The sequence below is a fragment of the Podarcis muralis genome, chromosome 7 (assembly GCF_964188315.1).
Source record: "Podarcis muralis chromosome 7, rPodMur119.hap1.1, whole genome shotgun sequence".
NCBI lineage: Eukaryota > Metazoa > Chordata > Lepidosauria > Squamata > Lacertidae > Podarcis > Podarcis muralis.
Window position 1 is genome coordinate 90,733,897 of NC_135661.1, and position 20,124 is coordinate 90,754,020.

Consider the following 20,124-nt stretch of genomic DNA (forward strand, 5'->3'; position numbering starts at 1 on the left):
AAGTCTTTGTATAATAATAATAATAATAATAATAATAATAATAATACCCCACCCATCTGGCTGGGTTTCCCCACCCACTCTGGGCGGCTCCCAACAGAATATTATTAATAATAAACTTATAAAACATCAAATATTAAAAACTTCCCTAAACAAGGCTGCCTTTAGATGTGTTCTAAAAGTCAGTTGTTTATTTCCTTGACATCTGATGGGAGGCTGTTCCACAGGGTGGGTGCTACCACCGAGAAGGCCCTCTGCCTGGTCCCCTGTAACTTGGCTTCTCACAGTGAGGAACCCCCAGAAAATCCTCGGAGCTGGATCCCAGGGTGGAGACGCTCCTTCAGGTATAACCCACCCCTCACCCAGCCAAAGTTACGGAAGGCACGAGCTCAGCTCACCTCGCCTGAGAAATTCACCACCTTAAGTCTATAAAGGCGTAATGGGAATTGATAAGCCTTTCTGAAAAGGAGGAAGGCAAAGTTCGCGCTGGCAGAGGAGGCCTGCCGCAACCGGAACGGGGTGCTGAAGTTTCCGCGCGCTTCCTGCACGTAAGTAGACCACCTGCCCTTGCCTTCTCTGGGTGCTGCTGCTTTGCTGGTGAGGGAGAAGTATCCTGTTCTTGAACCTTGGCCCTCTGAATCATCCTTCTGCAAATACACCCCTTTGGGCTGAGTGGCGGCTGGCTGTGCCTATAAACATTGCATTCGCTTAAGATTTACTGCTCACCAGCATGGCTCACGCAATCTCGGAAATGATTCTTATTTTAGAATATTTTCTGCCCACGGTCACCTTCGAGCCACTTATGCTGTTAATGTTGGGGAACAGGCTTTGTTAATGGGCCACCAGCGTGGCGTAGGATGTGCGATTACGGGAAAAGAGAGGGAGAGGTGTTGTTTGCTTGCCAACTACCTACCTGCGACCTCTTGACGTGTTTCTCTTCTGCCAACTCACTAACAGGTGTTTACAGTTTAAAATAAGGGCTTCCCCTCCACACTTTTGGAACTTTTTTGGGGGTAGCCCCTGCCCCCAAAATATAGGGGGGCCCAGCACACACAAGCTGGCGCACCTGAAGCTAATAGTTACATTACAGATGGGGAAAAGGAAGGTCGGGGGGGGGGGAGGAAAGTGAGTGGAATCCTTGATTCTGACGCAATATTACGTAATTGTTAAAATGGCCAGGTGGAGCAGACACAGGTGGGAGGAGGTTCTGGGAGGGGAGAAGGCAAATGAGGCAGCCGATGGAGGAGACCTCATCATCTTGCCCCCCCCCCTTTCTGCTGCAGCCAGGCGGAAAAGCTTGAAGGCTCATGTTGTGTCCCTTGTGTCAGAAACAGCCACCTGTAAGCTGGGCTCGTGTTTGCGTGCTGGCTCAGGGGAGAAAAATACCACCCCAAGCAGCTTGCTAAGGGAAAGGCTTCCTTCCCCTTCTCCGGAACACTGGTTACATAATAATAATAATAATAATAATAATAATAATAATAATAATAATAATAAATATTTATACCCCACTCATATGGCTGGGTTTCCCAACTACTCTGGGCAGCTTCCAACAAAGTATTAAAATACAGTGGTCTGTTAAACATTAAAAGCTTCCCTAAACAGGGCTGCCTTCAGGTGTCTTCTAAAGTCTGGTAGTTGTTTATCTCTTTGACATCTGGTGGGAGGGCGCTCCACAGGGCGGGCGCCACCACCGAAAAGGCCCTCTGCCTGGTTCCCTGTAACCTCGCTTCTTGCAGTGAGGGAACCGCCAGAAGGCCCTCAGCGCTGGACCTCAGTGTCCGGGCAGAACGATGGGGTGGAGACGCTCCTTCAGATATACTGGACCAAGGCCATTTAGGGCTTTCAAGGTCACCAAGGTGTGCTCAGAAATGTACTGGGAGCCAGTGTAGGTCTTTCTACATATCTGGAATAGTTTTATTACCAGACTGGGTACCAAGCAGCTTCTGTAGCTTGACGCGGTGCCGTCCAGAAAGCAGTGCTGTCACTTCCAGGCTGCTTCAGGTTACAGATTTGACTTGTCCGTCGTCAGCTGAGAATTCCAGAGCAGAGCAGAGGGTTGTAGGCTGGCCTTTCCTAACCTGGCGCCTTGCAGATGTTCTGGAGCTGCAACGCACATCTGCCCCATCACCCTGGCTGTGCTCCCATCAACACCAGCATCACATGACTGTGCTCGCTGATGGGAGCCGAAGTCCAAAACACCTGAAAGGCAAAGATCGGGTTGGAGTGTCCATTTCTCATGAGAAGCAGTTGTGCAGGAATAGGGGCCAAAGGGAGATCAAAATAATAATAATAATAATAATAATAATAATAATAATAATAATAGTTTATTTATACCCCCAGCCTTCCCGGTTCAAAAACCGGGCTCAGGGCGGCTAACAACAAATTTAAAACACTTAATTATAAAAGCAGCATAAAATACAGTATAAAAGCATGAATAACAATAAAATTTAAAAATCAATTAGATAATCCCCAGGGCTAGCTGGCTGAATTGGTCCTGCTTGGGCCAGCAAGGAGACCAGGGGAGAATTAGCTGTGGGGTCTCAGAGCAGGTAATCTTCATAAAAAAGGGGAGGGGGAGGGAAGGAAGGGGAATAAAAGATCAGGCTGAATTCAAATTAAAGGCCAGGCAGAATAGCTCTGTGTTACAGGCCCGGCGGAAGGAGGTTAAATCCTGCAGGTCCCTGGTCTCATGGGGCAGAGCATTCCACCAGGTCAGAGCCACCACTGAGAAGGCCCTGGCCATGGTGGAGGATAGTCTGACTTCCTTAGGGCCCAGGACCCCTAAACTATGATTATTCATGGACCTTAAGGTCCTCTGCGAGGCGGTCCCGTAGAATAAGAAGAAAAACCAGCTCTCCAATGCTATGCACTGAGGATTTCAGCTGTACAGAGGATGAAGTCTTAATCCTCATTTTTGATGGGGAACAGTCCTCGACACCTTTCTTCCATCTATTTGCACGTGATGGGCTGCCAACCTTCCAGAGGCAAACTTTTGCAGATATTTATTCCCAGGGATAGTTTGAAAAGCCTCCACATTTTCTCCCTCTTCTTAGCTACCAGCAGCTGTGGATCTTCAACCCTTTTAATACCCCGTGGCTGACAAAAGCGATGCTCTCCCTGACCAGAGGTAAGCGGAATAATTTGGTTTTAGGATGGGTTCCTAAACCCGAAGGATTCAGAGGTTATTATCTCAGGATCATAGCGCAAGTTAGTAACCGTAAACCATTCGGTGAAGAAGGATGTCTGCTGCTGTGTAGATGTCTTCAGGAATATTGAACATCACTTCCCACATAACACCAGTTGCAAAGAAAGGAGAGGGAGGGAGATAGGATCACTAGGTCCTCACAGGCCTTGCCTCTCGGCCAGGTGGAATTCAGTACTAGTCATATTGGCTGGTGTGCCCTTTTTTGTGTCAGCCACATCTCCCCACTTCCTTAAAGGATACATGAGTTTCCCCCTCGGTTTCTGCACATGCTGCAGAGGGATGTGGGGGGCAGAGGGGGTTCGGCCACCTGGGAAGGGAGCCCATCTAAGAGAAGGAAACCTCTGCTGCCTTGCGGAACAGCTTCAGGAGACGAACAGGCTCAGGAGAGAACCCTTCACAAATCCGGAGTCCCTAAGGCGGTTGGATGGCGCCTTGTACACCTCCTTACGGGATGCAGGTGGCGCTGTGGGTTAAACCACAGAGCCTAGGACTTGCCGATCAGAAGGTCGGTGGTTCGAATCCCTGCAACAGGGTGAGCTCCCGTTGCTCGGTCCCTGCTCCTGCCAACCTAGCAGTTCGAAAGCACGTCAAAGTGCAAGTAGATAAATAGGTACCGCTCCAGCGGGAAGGTAAACGGCGTTTCCGTGCGCTGCTCTGGTTCGCCAGAAGCAGCTTAGTCAAGCTGGCCACATGACCCGGAAGCTGTACTCCGGCTCCCTTGGCCAATAAAGCAAGATGAGCGCTGCAACCCCAGAGTCGTCCGCGACTGGACCCAATGGTCAGGGGCCCCTTTACCTTTACCTTTACACCTCCTTCCAGCAACTCCTGCAGCCAAGCTGGTGCCAAATGTCTTACTCTGCTTTCCTTTGGCCAAGGGGGATGGGCCTTGTCATCTGGGCAGCCCAGGACCTCCCTACACAGGGCCCAAGCTTGCACCCCGGGGAGGATGCTAACACAGCTGTTTGACTTCACCCCAGGAAGCGCACTCCATTGTCTCTTGAGACAGATGGATGCCAACAAGTTTTCCCCAAGGGAGTGCAGCAAGGAAAAGAGAACCTGCGGTTCCCCTGATGTTTTTGGACTTCACCCCCCCCCCATGAGCCCATCGGGACTGGAAGGTCGGAAAGCAGGGAGCCCAAAGAGCAGGTGGAGCGAGAGCCAAGGACAGGTGGAGCCAAGGGATACTAGTTTTGTCCGCATCTTCCTCTGTTGAGTTCCACCTGGTCTAAGGAAAAGGAAGGAGGCTGACAGTGAGGGCCACCGACTGCGTTAGTTGCAAATTGAAAGCAGGCAGCTGGGGCTGGCTGAAGGCACCCTGAGGTGGGTGGGCCAGGGTCCCCGTTCACCCTAAAGGACCAGCCACCGCTCATTCTTGCAGCGGCCAGGGGCACCTGATGTGGGATTTGCCTTTGGGCTGCTCCCCTGCTCTTCCTTTTGCAGAGTTCCAGAACAAAGATGACACCTACTGCTTCTCCTTAGCCAAGGCCCTCTACTGCGTGTCCTCCCCAGTGACGGTTGGGTTTTATGCACCGTGGGGGCACTGCAAAGCCTTTCTCCTGGACAGGATCCGAGGTGAGCGCTCGTAAGGTGAAGACCCATGAAAGGAAGGGCTCACAAAGGGCGGAGCTTGGTAATAATCCAACCTGTGGAGGCATAGCTCTCATGGTGCCGGCTTTAGGAAGGTGGCGTGAGGCTCTGGCAGGGTCCTAGAGCCTTCCTATCTCCTTCCCGAAGCCCATTAAGTGCTTGTGGGAATGTTCAGGGAGGCAGGAGAGGGTATATAGTATATTAATATCCTTCCTAACTTGCGCTAGCAAGTTCCTTTACTTAGCAGAGTTTCACATTCCCCTTTTAAACGCACAGTGGATAGCTGGTTGCAGGCTTGTCTAAGCCTCTCACTATTAGGTTCCTGGTAAGTTCCCTTACCAGCTCCTGCCATAGCTGTCAACTTTTCCCTTTTCTTGCGAGGAATCCTATTCAGAATAAGGAAATTTTCCTTTAAAAAAGGGGAAAGTTGACAGCTATGGCTCCTGCCAACCTAGCAGTTCAAAAGCACGTCAGAGTGCAAGTAGATAAATAGGTACCACTCCGGCAGAAAGGTAAATGGCATTTCTGTGCACTGCTCTGGTTCGCCAGAAGCGGCTTAGACATGCTGGCCACATGACCTGGAAAAACTGTCTGCGGACAAATGTTGGCTTCCTTGGCCAGTAAAGCGAGATGAGTGCTGCAATCCCAGAGTTGTCCGTGACTGGACTTAACTGTCAGGGGTCCTTTACCTTTACCTTTAAGTTCCATTATATCCCTCTTAAAGAATAAACACATGACAATCTTATTTAAAGTCAATAAAAGAAGTTTACTCACAGTATCTTCAGTTCACAGTTGGATCCCTGAAGGCAGACTTAGTTACAAAGTACACACATGTGGATCTATCCCATATGGGAATAATCCCAGTGTCTTCTGTTGGCTGAAAGCCAACAGAGCATTTCTTGCTAAAAAGCTGCTCCAAGGATGAAGGGAGTCAAAAAGAGAGAGAGTGCTGCATGACTTGTCCCTTTTGTTACCTGGACAGGTAAGGTCACGCCCACCTCTAGTTACATGTAAAGGAAGTATGTCCCAACCAGGAGGAAACAGGAAGTTTTCGACTGGCTGGACCAAACGTTTCCCCTGCATGTCCACTCTAGGAAAACAAGGAATGTTGTACTTGACTGCTACTTATGTGTCACATCCCACAGTGCTTGCCTGGTTTTGGGAAGGAGGAAGAGTGCTCTAGGACCCGGTCAGAGCCCTCACACCTCCCCCCAAAGCTAGGGAACTGCTTGCTGGGCTTTGAGAAGGCAGCCCCCATGGCTGTATGCTTGGTGCCACTGCTTTGTTCACACTGCCCTAAATCCGCCTTGTTCACAGAATGCAAGTGTAGCCTGTGGAACTCATTCATACTGGATGAGGCGATGGCTAAGAAGAGCAGGAGTGGCTTTATGGAGGTGGGGGATGAGTTAAATACTGTGGAGGGCAGGGCTATCGAGGGCTATGTGTCAGGAGAGCAAAACGTGTTTGTCTCCATTTCCAGAGATGCCCCTGCAAAGTAAGTGGCACATGCTGATTTTCAGCATTTGTTTTTCTTGACGTAGAATTTGAGTTTCACTGGTGCCATGCTTGGATTTCATTTATCTGATGCACCAAGCAGCTTTTTCACTGTTCTCGCTTTCCCCTACCGGAGGCAAAACACACTGCTTAGAGAGATGGAAATCATTTAGAGAATAATGTTTTAAATAAATAGCATGTAACTCTCAGAAAATAAAGCAACGAAACAATTTACAGATGAGCTTGAAATCACACCAAAGAGTGAGGGTGTACGGTTTATTCAAGCATGACGCGTAAGAGGCCTTTCAGAATGGGAACATACGAGCTGCCCTGCAGCTGCGTCAGACTCAAGTCCAGCATCTTGTTCTCACAGTGGCCAACCAGATGTCTCAAGCCCAAGGGCACGAGTGCTCTAGCACTTTCCCCGCCTGCAATTCTCTGCCTTACCCTCCAAAAAATGGTCTAACCCCAGTTTAAAACCTTTAAAATGAAAATTGGGTTTTACCATAGAGCAGGCATCAGGCAAGTCTCTCTGAGAAGGCTATTCCAAATCCGAGGTGCCACCACCAAGAAGGCCCTCTCCTTTGTTGCCATGTACCTCAATTCACTTGGAGGTCGCACACAGAATGAGGACTCCAGAGGGGATCTTAAAGTTTGGGTAGTTAATCAAAGTATTGTATGATCAACAGAAACCAGGACAGACCCTGGTCGGCTGGGGTACAGTAGACTCAGTCTCTGGTCTGGCTCTCTTCCTTTCCCTCTAGAATATATGCGTCTTCAGTCATGGAAAAAAGACCAGCAGGAATTCCAGCGGACAGGACTGAAACAGCGAGGGACTTCCGGGTGGGATCTGGTCTCCGTCGTCTTCCTCATGATCTTCTACCACCCTGTCCTGACGCTGCAACACCGGCAAAGGAAAAATGTCCAGCACATCTTCATTCATTTCAGCGCCTGGGAATACGCCGGGAGTGACCAGCTCTGGGCAGGTCTGATCACTGCCCTGTGCGACGGCATCGAGAGCCACTTTGGCCTTGTCCCTGTGAGCGTCTACAGAGCTGTGGGCAGGAAGTGTGGCCTTGTCGAGGCCCCTCTGAGCCAGGAGTGGATCAGCAAGAAGTACCTCTGCCTGCCGCTGTGGGCTGCTATCCTCTTGGTGGCGGCCGTGGCTGTCGGGGTCGGGGCCCTCATCTTTGTTTTCGGCATCCCCACTGGCAACGCTTCTGGGGACGCCATTGCTGTTGTCGAGGGCCTTGGGGCCACAGCGGTTGGGATCACGGCCGCGGCATCCGTCCGGATGGCTGTCCTGGTGGTACGGAACGTCATCGTCACCCAGAAGGCCCAGCTGGAGAGGCAGATGAACCGAACGGACCTCAGCGCCCAGCTGGGCTTCATGAGCAACGTCAAGAGGGAGGTGAAGATCATTGCCAAGTTCCTGAAGTTCATGGAGATCTTCCAGCGGAGGAAGCTCAGGGTGGTGCTGGAGATCACCAGCTTGGACAACTGCAGCCCCGACAAAGTGGTGGGCGTCCTCGATGCCATGAACATCCTCCTCTCGGACTACGAGGCGCCCTTCGTCTCCATCCTGGTGGCCGACCCCAGCGTGATCGTGGACTGCGTGGAGAACTCCTTGTACCTGAAAGGCATGGCCAACAACGGCTACGAGTTCTTGAACCGCATCATCACCCTCCCGTTCTCGGTCCCCAAGATGGACACCCACACCAAGATGCAGCTGGTAAAGTCTGCCGTCGACTGCAGGGAGGAGCAGGAGAAAAGCCTGGAGGATGAGGAGGGAGAGGTGGACTTTCCGCAGGAAAACCAGAGGAGGCTGAATGCTGGGTCGCCCTTGTGTTACGATTCCGCCGGCCGGAAGGCCCCCGAGCGACACGGCGATGGCAGCCGGGTGCCTCTGGTTGTCGTGAGTCCCAGACTGGAAGCGCCTCCCAAGAAAAGGTGCAAGAAAGGCTTCAAAGCCAAGGACCTGATCCAGGAGGCCTTTGAGTTCCTGCTGGACGACAGCATGAAGGAGTACATGACGGACAACATGGTGCAGATGAGACGGATCATCAACACCATCTCCGTCACTGTGCGTCTCATGGCGACGGAGGTCCCCCGGGAGAAGCTGTGCCCGCGCAAAGTGGCCTCCTGGGTGCTCCTGGCCAGCCAGTGGCCTTGCCGGCTGAGCTGGATCTTGCAGTGCATTGAGGACGATGAGCAGGTGGGCCGGCTGGGCCTGGGCCAAGGCTGCCAGCTGGATCCCCACCACTTCCTGTGGGAGGTGTACGAGAAGTACATGGATGAGCTCGACATGCTCAAGGGCCAGCTGGAGAAGCTCTTGGAGCTGGACGGGGACCCCGAGCTCTTCCACAGCTTCCTGTGCCACAGGTTCCAGGTGAAGGACGCCAGCTTCTTCCTGCCTTACACGGTCAACCTGGACTCCTCCTTGAAGAGGCACATGGAGCTCCTCCGGGGCAGCCGCAGCCTCAAGCGAAGCACCAAGAAGGGCCACGGGCTCTCCAGATGCGTTCTGCTGGGGCTGTCGGTGGACGAGGTCTGCAATGAGGTAGGAGAGCACTGCCTTGCCCAGGGTCAGCTTGGAAGCAGGTTGAGGAAAGAGGAGGCTGCCCACGCAGGAAGGAAGTATATAGTGTTACTGCCTCCTGCCAAGGCAAACAAAGGAAGCGATGCCACAGAGTTCTCTCTAGCAAATTTCACAGGAGCCTCATTCCTTTCATGTGCCTGTCTGGCAAAACATGGGTTGCTGCTTTGACTGCAAGAATGTCCCGCAGATCTATCCCAACCTGACTAGGAATACACTCTAGAGAAGTATCCCTTCTTTTGTACCTCAGCTGTTTTTCCCTGGCTGGGATTTGGCCTTCAACTCTGATTATACCTGCCTGGATGGAGACACTAGCTTATTTGCATAAAATTTACATTGGTTGCCCTGCCCACTTATTGCCTCTGGCCCCACCCACCATGGTCATGTGACCTTTGGAAGGTTGCCCAACAGGGAATATGGCCCCTAAACAGAAAAACTTCGCCTTGCCTTCCCTATGTGTGGGACAGTGTTGAGGAACATGATTGTGAGTTTCCACTTCTGCTTTTTGTTCTTTTCCAGATGGACCAACTTGGCTTGAAAGAGGAAAATTCCCAGCGGTACAAGGAGAGGTTGAGGCAGCACCATCTGAACGGACGCGCCCTGGCCTACAGCGACAGGAACGAAATCAGAGATGTCCTTGGCATGGGTCTCGGGGAGTGGGTGACCTTCAGTGCGTATTTCCTTGGGTCAGGGCCGTCTCAGGCCCCTTCGACATCGTCTCCCATGGTGATGTTCGGAAAGAAGAGCTACTTAGGCGTGCAAGAGAACACGCCGAGAGGAAGCACCTGGTCCCTGAACTTTTCCAGGGAAAATAACCAGCTCAACCAGGTTCTGTGCACCTGAGACCTACTGGAAATTGCTACTGGAATCTGGAGCAAGAGATGGACTTGATACAGCCACTTCAACATTTATTTATTTCTTATAGAAAGGAAGCGCTGTGGTCCCTAACTCCAGAAATAAAAGTTCAGCAACTCTGCCTGAAATCCTCAGGTCACTGGTGTGATTCATTTACCCATAATCTGCATAAGACACAATCTATTTAATCAGTTGGAAGATTCAGGATAAGCAAAAGAATGTAATTCACAAAGTGAATTGCTTTGAGGGGGGGTTTGGGGGGGTTAAAACTAGGCAGTATATACATTAAATCAGTGCTTTTTTTCCTTAAAAAAATGTTTAGGGGTACTCTTGTTTTCCTACTCATATTGAAATATTTCCCCTCAATTAGGCCAAAATTAGACCCACAAAATGTTTAGGGGTATGTGTACCCTTGTGTCCCCCTAGAAAAAAGCACTACATAAAATACATAAATAAACTATGGCATTTGATCCCACAAGCAGGAGTGATGGCCACAAACTTGGATGGCTTTTTAAAAAAGGACAAGGTGACACATCTGTGAACCTGGGTGTATGGGAGAGACGCCAAAGTCAGACTGGTTTTTGTGTAACCCTGAAAAAGAGGCTGAAGAGCTGAGATTCTGGGAGCTGTAGAATGAGGTGGTGGCAGTGGCGAAAATGGTCCAAACCCATGAAATGACCAGAGTAAGTGACAGACAAAATAATCTAATAAAACATAATTTAATTTGGGGGTGAGATTGGTATCTGTCACAAATGCATATCATATACAGCACACTTCATTCCTCTCTTCCTGTCCCATGCAGGCTTTCTTAAAAAACCACACACACACACACACTATCTGCAGTGAAATATGGTTGAATTCATCTCAGCGTTGTAGTCCGAAACATCTGAGGGGCACTAGGCTCGTGAAGGGTGTCTAGGATCCTTTTAAAATTATTATTATCTTTCTGCCGCAATGAGCAGCTCTGGAGTTATCCTTCACCTTCCAACCCAGCACTTTTCTCCACAGACAGTGTCTCGCCCTCCCTGTTTTTCCTCCAGACTATGTGATTCAGGCCCCGCTGCAACTCAAACTGCCTCTTCAGAGAGAAGTCTAAATTGATGAGGAAGTTGGAAAAATACCTGGCCCGCCCCACCGTAAAATGGCTCTTCTGCAAGAAGGTTCGGAAAAGGTCGGGGTCCCCATCGAGCTCTAAAAGTTTTCTGACATCGTTCTTAATCTTGTCCAGCTCCAAAGCATTGTCCTCATAAAACGGCAACAAGGCCTTGCTGTCTCTTTCGGAGGCTTTGTCCTGCAGATCTCCTCCTCCACCTCTGCCATGGCCTTGCTTCAGCTGCAAGCCCCTGGCCCGGCTTTCAATGAGCTTTTCCTCCTGCTGCTCGTCTTCTGCACACTGCAAAATCCAGCTCAGGCGGCAAGGCCAAAAATGGGCAAGGATAACCCAATCGACCACCTCTTTGGTCACCAACCTGCCATCTTCCCTACTGACATTCAGTCCGGATTGGGGCTTATATCCTAGGTCAAGCATGGACCTAATGGTCAGTACTGTGTTGATGATCCGGTTCATTTGGACAAAATTTCCTGGGACGTAGTCTTCAAAATTCTCATGGCTCAGGTCTTGGAAGATGTGCTGGACTTCCTCTGTGGCCAATGAGCCCGTGGCTTCTTTGACCCCTTGGCTGTTTTGCTTGTGAGCCCAAGTTTCCGGATTAGTAGCACAATCCTGCCCCCGTTTCCTTTTACCGTTCAGAATCCCTGCGAGCATCCGCCTCTTGCCCTTGCAGCTCATCCGGGGCAGGGAGAAGGGGAGAGAGACGATTCGATTTAAGTACAAGTAGCCATTGCTGCAGGTGGTCTTTGACGACTGAATGCTGTCCACCAGGATTCCTGGGTCAGCGACCAAGATGGTGATATAAGGAGCGTCTTCGTCTGAAAGGAGGATTTTGATGGCGTCTAGGACGGCCACCACTTTGTCCGGAGTGCAGAGGTCTAAATTGACGATCTTCAGAACCACCCGGATCTCTCGGTCCTCCTCGAAGGCCATGAATTGTAGGAAATGAGTGATTGTTTTCACCTCTTCCTTCACAAAGTGCATAAAGCCCAGCTGGTCCTTGGCGTTCATTTTCGCCTGGAGTTTCTTTTTCAGGGTGAAGAAAATGTTTCCTGTGCAGCGCATAAAAGGCAGAGTGGATGCGCCCAGCACTACTGTTGTTGTGTATCCCACGCTTTCCCATAAACCGCCGCCCGATTTCAGCCTCGTCAGCGCCGTGCTCAGAAACAACCCAAGGAGCAGACACAAGAGGCCAAACCAGAAGACCTTGCTCCATCCTTTCAAAGCCCATTTCTTTTTCCGCATAACTGGCTGTTCCTTGAATTTCACACCAAAGGACCGGAAAGTGCTGAACGGGATCCTGTAATTGCCTTCGATTTCATCCAGCAGTGTTGTGACGATGCCGGCCCAGGTATGATCGCATCCTGCGTATTCCCAGGCGTTGAAGTTGATGAAAATATAGTGGATGCCTTCAGGCTTTGCTGAGCGCAGAAGGGGGTGCGCGAAGATGATGTGCCAGAGGAACGAAAGGAGGGAGTACGTGGTCCTTGCAGCTTCGCTTCTGTTTTGTTTGCTTCGCCAGCGCATGTGATCTGCAACGGAGAGCATCGCATTGGAAGATTCCAGACAGAATAAACGAAAGTCCTCCTTCACGCGGCACATAGTTAAACTATGCAACTCGCTGGACTAGATGGGGCATTGCTCTAGTCCAGCAGACTCTGCTTAGGTTCTTAGGAAATAATTTAATTTTTTTTAAAAAAAAAATCCTTCCAGTAGCACCTTAGAGACCAACTAAGTTTGTTATTGGTATGAACTTTCGTGTGCATGCTATGGTATCTGAAGAAGTGTGCATGCACACAAAAGCTCATACCAATAACAAACTTAGCTGGTCTCTAAGGTGCTACTGGAAGGATTTTTAAAAATAAAATTTAATTTTTTTTAGTTTTCTTTTGCCTACGGTAGACCAACACGGCTACCTACCTGTAACTAGGTTCTTATGCCTTGTGCTCACACCAGTTCCCAATTCATCAGCATGCTGCTGCAGACCACGCTCTCGGGATACGAGGTCCGCCTGAACAGATCCTCCTCAACGAATCTTTTCTCCCCCAGCCCTACCTAGAGCTTCTGGGGATTGAACCCAGGGGCCTCCTGCTCTGACCCTGAGCTGCAGCCCTCCTGACACAGTCTGCATGCCTTTCCTTGCATCCCTGCAAGTACAAAGCACTAGACAACTCAGGAAAGATGTCTTGGCTATCCCAGTGGGCACCCTCCTGTCTCAAGAGACATTGGAGTGCACCTCCGGGGGCGAAGCAGCACTGAAATGACCTCCCAGGGCACAAACCCGGGCAGTGTGTCTGGAGGTCCTGGGCTGCCCAGACAACAAGACCCCGGAAGTCGGTGCCCGCGGCGAGAGAGAAAATGGTGTCATGGGGGAAAAGCATGGAATCCCCATGCCGATCCACAGAACGACCGGAAGCTCCTGGGCCAGAACCAGCCCATGGGCCTTAGGCTGCCGAACTCTGGTTTAGGATCAGAGTTTTCCTTCTCCTAGATGGGCTACCTGCCAACCTGCCCCTCACTTCCCTCTACAGCACATGCAGAAACCCCCTTCTTGACCACTGGACCCACTCATTCAGGGGAAGCCCCTAACTCATTGAGAGTTTGAGACCCATCAGCTGCTCTCACCTGGGTGTGGCCATTGTCACCTGCTGACAGCTTCTCGGAGCCCCAGGTGAGAGCTGAGTGCAGGGTGGGGACCAAGGTGGACAAACTACTCCAGAAGGAGCACGATGTATCCCCCACCAGAGGGGCTACCCCTCCCCTAACACCCCATGCACAACACACTGCTACCATAATCTCTCATAACGGTTGGCCAGGTTGTAGGGCAATGAGGACCCATTCTAGTGCTGCACCCCAGTCCTGCCAAGGCTGCATGGGGAAATGGATGCTCCACTGGCATCACAGAGTCCCTGCATCTCAGAGGGCAGCAGGGCCTCTGGCATTCAGCAAGTCTTGCTTGGAAATCTACAGCAGCCTTTGCCAATCTGGTGCCCTCTGTGTGTTTTGGACTGCCTGGGGCTGATGGGAGTTTTAGTCCAAAAACATATGGAGGGCACTAGGTTGGGGAAAGCTGTCTTGGGCACTGGGACTGCCCAAATGATGATGATGATGATGATGATAATAATAATAATAATAATAATAATAATAATAATAATAATAATAATAATAATTTATTCTCCGCCCATCTGGCTGTGTTTCCCCAGCTACTCTGGGTGGCTTCCAACAGAAGGTTAAAAATACATTAAAACATCAGTCATTAAAAGCTTCCCTGAACAGGGCTGCCTTCAGATGTCTTCTAAACGTCAGGTAGTTGTTCATTTCTTTGGCATCTGATGGGAGGGCGTTCCACAGGGCGGGTGTCACTACCAACAAGGCCCTCTGCCTGGTTCCCTGTAGCTTTGCTTCTCGCAATGAGGGAACCGCCAGAAGGCCCTCGGCGCTGGACCTCAGCGTCCGGGCAGAACGATGGGGGTGGAGACGCTCCTTCAGGTATACTGGGCCGAGGCCCTTTAGGGCTTTAAAGGTCAACACCAACACTTTGAATTGTGCTCAGAAACGTCCTGGGAGCCAATGTAGGTCTTTCAAGACCGGTGTTATGTGGTCTCGGTGGCCGCTCCCAGTCACCAGTCTAGCTGCCACATTCTGGATTAGTTGCAGTTTCTGGGTCACCTTCAAAGGAAGCCCCATGTAGAGCGCATTGCAGTAGTCCAAGCGGGAGATAACCAGAGCATGCACCACTCTGGTGAGACAGGTGGAGCTGGTAGACAGTGAACGACCCTCTCGCTGTTGTATAATTAAATACGCTCTGAACTCTCTCTTTCATCTGTGATGACTCACGTCTGAGGGATGGTGGTCCTTACCTTCAATTTCACACAAGAGCCTTTTCTTGCCTCTCCCCCAGGGTGCGTAGAGTCCCACCGTCACAGGCAGGGCAATATGGTGCAGAGTCTCAGCCAAGGCTTGGCAGTAAATGGTTTCATTTGTTCCTGGTTCCTCTGTAAAAAAAAAAATAGAAGGAAATCAAAATTATTTTATTTTTTTTAATTTCACCAGACTATGAGGATCAACCAGGGACGCGGGTGGCGTTGTGGGTAAAACCTCAGTGCCTAGGACTTGCCAATCGCATGGTCGGCGGTTCGAATCCCTGCGACGGGGTGAGCTCCCGCCGTTCGGTCCCAGCTCCTGCCCACCTAGCAGTTCGAAAGCACCCTTAAGTGCAAGTAGATAAATAGGGACCGCTTTATAGCGGGAAGGTAAACGGCGTTTCCATGTGCTGCTCTGGTGCCGGTTCGCCAGAGCAGCTTCGTCACGCTGGCCACGTGACCCGGAAGTGTCTGCAGACAGCGCGGGCTCACGGCCTCTAGAGCGAGATGAGCGCGCAACCCCAGAGTCGGTCACGACTGGCCAGTACGGGCAGGGGTACCTTTACCTTTATGAGGACCAGCAGCAAGTAGAACCGGAGAAGAGAACTGACATCTAAGACGCTGATTTGGAAACTACCTTACACACCCCGATTTTCTTTATCCGGAGGTGCCTCTCCCTTCCGCTGGAGTGAAATGTAGATGGGCTTACTCATCATCGTGGTGTTTAAAAAGTCCCCAATCCACAGGCTGCTTAACTCTGCCAAAGAAGGGTAGGATAATGAGTAGAGTCCTGTCCCCACCCCTTGGCACTGGTAGGGTGGCGGGCAGAGAGGTCAACAGAAGTGGCACCAGAACCGAAGATGGCGCAGGAACAGCCAGCTAATTCTGGTTTGCCCCCATCTTCCTCCCTGATGAATGCTAGGAGGGCAACACTGAGATGAAGGGGGCACAAGCTCAACTCCCTGTGCCATGGCTACCATCGCTGCTTCCTAGCCATATTGGCTTCTGGGCTGGCAACTGTGGCAAGTTTTAGGTGCCTATTAACAAATAGTTCCCCTAAATTTTCAGATTGTACTGCTCGGTGTTTTGATTCTGGATTTTTTATTTGACACCACAGGCAACTCCCTGTTTATGTGGGGGTTGTGTTCCGAGGCACCGCACCTTTAAGTGAAATCGCGCATATCGGAAACACCATTGAGAAAACCTGCAAACGCCCTCTAAGCCACTGGACTCCCTTGAAAAAAAAAACCTTAAAAAATTTAAAACCCCTTCTAACTCTACCACAATTGCTCTCTCCAAACCTCCTCGCTCAAACTCCAACCCTCCCCAGGCCTCAAAGGTTGGTGCAAAGGCTAGAGGCTGTTTTCGTGCCCTTTTTTGTGCTCTTTTAGGGCTGTTTTTGCCAATATTCATGCCTCTTCCAGGTTCGTGGCGATGCAGTCACACGTGGCTTGAGTGCGTGTAAGCAAGGGAGTTAGTTGCCTGTATGCATTTTTGCTTTATTTGCCTTCTAGTCCTGTGATTTTTATGGCTTTTGCTTTGTACAACGCTTAGAGGTGGTGGTTGTTATTGTTTTAAAAAAGATATCAGACATCCTCTAAAATGGATAAGATAAATGAATAAAAATGGCTGAGCTGAATGGGCATGTAAAGAGCTGTTCGACAGTGGAATTGGCTGCCAAGGAGTCTGGTGGAGTCTCCTTCTTTGGAGGTCTTTAAGCAGAGGCTTGACAACCATATGTCAGGAGTGCTCTGATGGTGTTTCCTGCTTGGCAGGGGGTTGGACTCGATGGCCCTTGTGGTCTCTTCCAACTCTAGGATTCTAAAAGCTGGAGGTGGCAATGTGCTCATGTCCGTGTGGGCATGGGTGTGTGATGCTGCATCCTTCACTGCTGATGTGCGCAGAACAATGAACCGAAAGAAAAAGTAGCAGTCGCCATAAGGAGCTCAAGGCCACACACGTTTAGGCAGAACAAACGATGCCATGCTGGCAGAGTAGTAGGAACTAGAGCAGGCATAGCCAAACTCGGCCCTTCAGATGTTTTGAGACTACAATTCCCATCATCACTGATCACTGGTCCTGTTAGCTAGGGACCATGGGAATTGTTGTCCCAAAACATCTGGAGGGCCGAGTTTGCCTATGCCTGAACTAGAGACAGCTGGAAAAGAAATGAGATCTAGCCAGAATTGTCGTTAGTACAGTGGTACCTCGCAAGACGAATGCCTCGCAAGACGGAAAACTCGCTAGACGAAAGGGTTTTTGGTTTTTTGAGCTGCTTTGCAAGACAATTTTCCCTATGGGCTTGCTTCGCAAGACGGAAACGTCTTGCAATTGTGTTTCCTTTTTCTTAACACCGTTAATAGTTGCGACTTGACTTCGAGGAGCAACTCATAGCACGCGGTGTGGTAGCCTTTTTTGAGGTTTTTAAAGACTTTCGTGATTTTTGAAGCTTTTCCAAAACTTTCCCGACACCGTGCTTCACAAGACGAAAAAAATCGCAAGATGACAAAACTCACGGAACGAATTAATTTCGTCTTGCGAGGCACCACTGTATGAGGAAGACAGATAGCTCCTCCTGCAAGTAAAAATCTGCTTGTTTTAAAATGGGTATAAAAATCCTTGGATCCCTTTGTTTGGGGTCCTGCCCTTTTGTTTTTTGCTAGCTTTCCAGATCGTTAGTAGCTGGACCTCTAGGGTTGAGCATGGAATAAACTGGCAATTCCTGTTTGCTTTGCTTTTCTGCACCTCGCCTCTTGAGTTTCGGCCTCAGGAAAGACACGGTCAACCTTTTTCCCACCGCACCACCCACCAGATGTTCCAGCTGCTGCCTCGCACCCCCTTCATCGCCTCCTAGGAGACCCTCCCTCTTGGCCACAAGTCGGGGCAGCAGAGCACACGTGTTGCCTGCCAGGTTCAATCCTGCGCATCTCCAGGTAGGGCTGGCAAAAGGTGTCTGTCCGAAACCCAAGAGAGCCACCCCCAGCTGGTCTTTGAAGGCGATGTTGAGCCAGATGGACCAACAGGCCTGGACTCAGTGCGAGGCAACGGACAACCTCTTGAATTCTTACCTAGGTGGCTGTCCACGTAACTTCTGAAGTACAGGAACCAAACAGGGAGTGGCAGTTGGAGCAGCAGAGATGACCATCGATGCTTCCTAGAATGTCCCTTTTCTCCAGCTTATATCAGGGTCAACAGAGGAATGAGTCAGCTAAGAGCATGCAGGCATGTGTGTGTGTGTTGGGGGTTAACGGAAGGGCAGAGTGTTTGAGGACCGGGACATTGGCAGGGAAACCAAAATGCTTGTTTACAAAGCTATTTTACTACCAACCTTACTGTATGCTTGGGAAACATGGACCACTTACAAACGCCATCTCCAACTCCTCAAAAGATTCTGTCAATGGGGTCTCCGAAAAATTCTACACATCACTTGGGAAGACAGGCGAACTAATACCAGTGTACTGGGAGAAGCAAAGATCACCAGTGTCGAAGCGATGATTCTTCAACATCAACTTGGTTGGACTGGTCATGTTGTGCGGATGCCTGATGATCGTCTTCCAAAGCAACTACTCTATTCCCAACTTAAAAATGGAAAGCGTAATGCTGGTGGTCAACAAAAGAGGTTTAAAGATTGTCTCAAGGTAAATCTTTTAAAAGTAGTATAAACACCGACAACTGGGAAACACTGGCCTGCGAGTGCTCCAGTTGGAGAACAGCCTTGACCAAAGGTGTGATGGGTTTTGAAGACTTTCGAAGTCAGGAAGAAACAGTGCTAAGAGGAAGGGCGTTTGGCAAATCCACACCAGGATCAACTCCTGCCCGGAAACCAATGTCCCCACTGTGGAAGGACGTGTGGATCCAGAATTGGCCTCCACAGTCACTTACAGACTCACTGTTAAGGCCAAGTTCATGGAAGACAATCTTACGCAGCTACGAGGGATTGCCAAAGAAAGATGTTGGGGGTATGGCGCATGAGCCTTAGATCTGCTGAATTCACTAAGGATCAATCAAATTTACGAGAAAGGATCTTATCTACGAAAGAAACAAAATTCTTGGTAACATAGTGTGAAGTTTAGGTGCAGTGCCATCAGTATCCTGGCAGCATCCAACTGTGAGCCAGCTGCATTTGATTCGGTGATTAAACCTCAACAGTTTCTTGAGCACCCCTAAAGTCAGAAGGAAATGGAAGCATGTGTAGCCTTCACTTACTTAACACCTGGTTTCACGTGGCCCGTCTGGAAAAGAGATACTAGTGTCCTCTCTACAGGTCCCAAAGCTTGCTGAAATATCATTAGGGATGTTTGGCCCACTGACAGCATTCACACTTTGCTGAGAAAGCAGGTCTTTTCCTTGGAAGAGAGTAGATTTATTTGGCAAGTGCTGCCTTTTCAGATGTAAGATTCCTGGGAAAAGCCTACGCATATGTCTAGAAGCTGCCAAGGAAGGTTTACCTGCTATGTGAAGCTATTTGCCTATTCCTTTGTAATCCTGCCTTCATCATCCAGCTGCCTTCATCAAGTTAATGTACACATATCAGAATTTTTGACAGGGAGGTGGCGCAGGAATCTTCTTCTTTGGCGATCCCTCGTAGCCGAGTAAGATTGACTTCCATAAACACTGTTTATGGATAGCCCTGCGTGTTGTAGTTACAGATAGGTAGCCGTGTTGGTCTGCCATAGTCAAAACAAAAAAAATTCCTTCCAGTAGCACCTTAAAGACCAACTAAGTTAGTTCTTGGTATGAGCTTTCGTGTGCATGCACACTTCGTCAGATACACTGAAACAGAAGTTGCCAGATGCATGCACACAAAAGCTCATACCAAGAACCTGCGTGTTGTGGCATTCATAGAGCCCTGAGCCCCTCTCCCTCTCCGACACGGTATCATCGATCTCTTTCAACACCATAAATAACTTGCTGGCATACAGAGGCATTCCTGAAATGAAAGACCATCAAGACACGCTGATTCCAGAGGATGAGGAGCGTCAAACACACCGTTTAACCCACACGGGTCTGGCACCCGGGGTTGGCAACCCAAGTCTAAACCCAATTCCAACATTTATGAAATTGAGGTATTTTATGGGGCTTGGGCACCCACCAACTTAGAACAATGTCACCCGAGGGGGAATAAAAGGCTTCCTAGGAAAACCCCCCTGGCTGCTCCGGTGTTGCTTCCAAGGCGACTTCACCAAGAACATACATTTATGGCTGAACTACAGACACAAAGCAGCAGGTGGGACAACACAAAATTGCCCCCCCCCAGCCATGTCTGGCAATGTCTCCCCCCTCCAGCCCCCCCCCGGGACCCCCTCTTGCTGGGACAGGGCTCTCTGCCCCGCAGCCCCCCCCAGGGGCCCCCAAGAGAGACTCGCCCCCCCCGGAGAAGAGACACCCCCCGGTCCCCCATCTGCCCCCCACAAAG

The 20,124-nt window shown here is 50.1% G+C and overlaps 2 protein-coding genes across 5 annotated transcripts; one reads left to right on the plus strand and one right to left on the minus strand.

The window, feature by feature from the left end:
• Positions 1-293: 293 nt before the first annotated feature.
• LOC114601962 (NTPase KAP family P-loop domain-containing protein 1-like) lies at positions 294-9,722 on the plus strand. The gene is made up of 5 exons (XM_028739635.2): positions 294-545; positions 3,051-3,124; positions 4,643-4,774; positions 7,048-8,843; positions 9,399-9,722. The coding sequence occupies exons 2-5, from the start codon at positions 3,106-3,108 to the stop codon at positions 9,720-9,722; spliced, it is 2,271 nt and encodes a 756-aa protein (XP_028595468.2). The 5' UTR covers positions 294-545; positions 3,051-3,105.
• A 275-nt stretch (positions 9,723-9,997) lies between these two features.
• Positions 9,998-19,970, minus strand: LOC114603119 (NTPase KAP family P-loop domain-containing protein 1-like). Of its 4 annotated transcripts, XM_077932428.1 has the most exons (5): positions 19,532-19,970; positions 17,777-19,338; positions 15,355-15,465; positions 14,706-14,840; positions 9,998-12,377 (listed from the first exon to the last, which is right to left on the minus strand). In XM_077932428.1, the coding sequence occupies exons 3-5, from the start codon at positions 15,422-15,424 to the stop codon at positions 10,705-10,707; spliced, it is 1,878 nt and encodes a 625-aa protein (XP_077788554.1). In that variant the 5' UTR covers positions 15,425-15,465; positions 17,777-19,338; positions 19,532-19,970; the 3' UTR covers positions 9,998-10,704. The 4 variants fall into 4 exon arrangements, with proteins under 4 accessions (XP_077788554.1, XP_028597709.2, XP_028597712.2 ...); XM_028741876.2 differs by having other exon boundaries at positions 17,777-19,970; XM_028741879.2 differs by lacking the exon at positions 15,355-15,465 and having other exon boundaries at positions 17,777-19,970.
• Positions 19,971-20,124: the final 154 nt, after the last annotated feature.

Bases quoted from the DNA above. Each gene is read 5' to 3' on its own strand.
- LOC114601962 (XM_028739635.2), top strand. The intron at 4,775-7,047 runs GTGAGCGCTCGT...CTTTCCCTCTAG, and splicing joins TCTCCTGGACAGGATCCGAG to AATATATGCGTCTTCAGTCA. The intron at 8,844-9,398 runs GTAGGAGAGCAC...GTTCTTTTCCAG, and splicing joins TGGACGAGGTCTGCAATGAG to ATGGACCAACTTGGCTTGAA.
- LOC114603119 (XM_077932428.1), bottom strand. From the start codon at position 15,424: ATGATGAGTAAGCCCATCTACATTTCACTCCAGCGGAAGGGAGAGGCA. The intron at 14,841-15,354 runs GTGTGTAAGGTA...TTTTTTTTACAG, and splicing joins TCCGGATAAAGAAAATCGGG to AGGAACCAGGAACAAATGAA. The intron at 12,378-14,705 runs GTAAGGACCACC...TCTCCGTTGCAG, and splicing joins GCTCTTGTGTGAAATTGAAG to ATCACATGCGCTGGCGAAGC.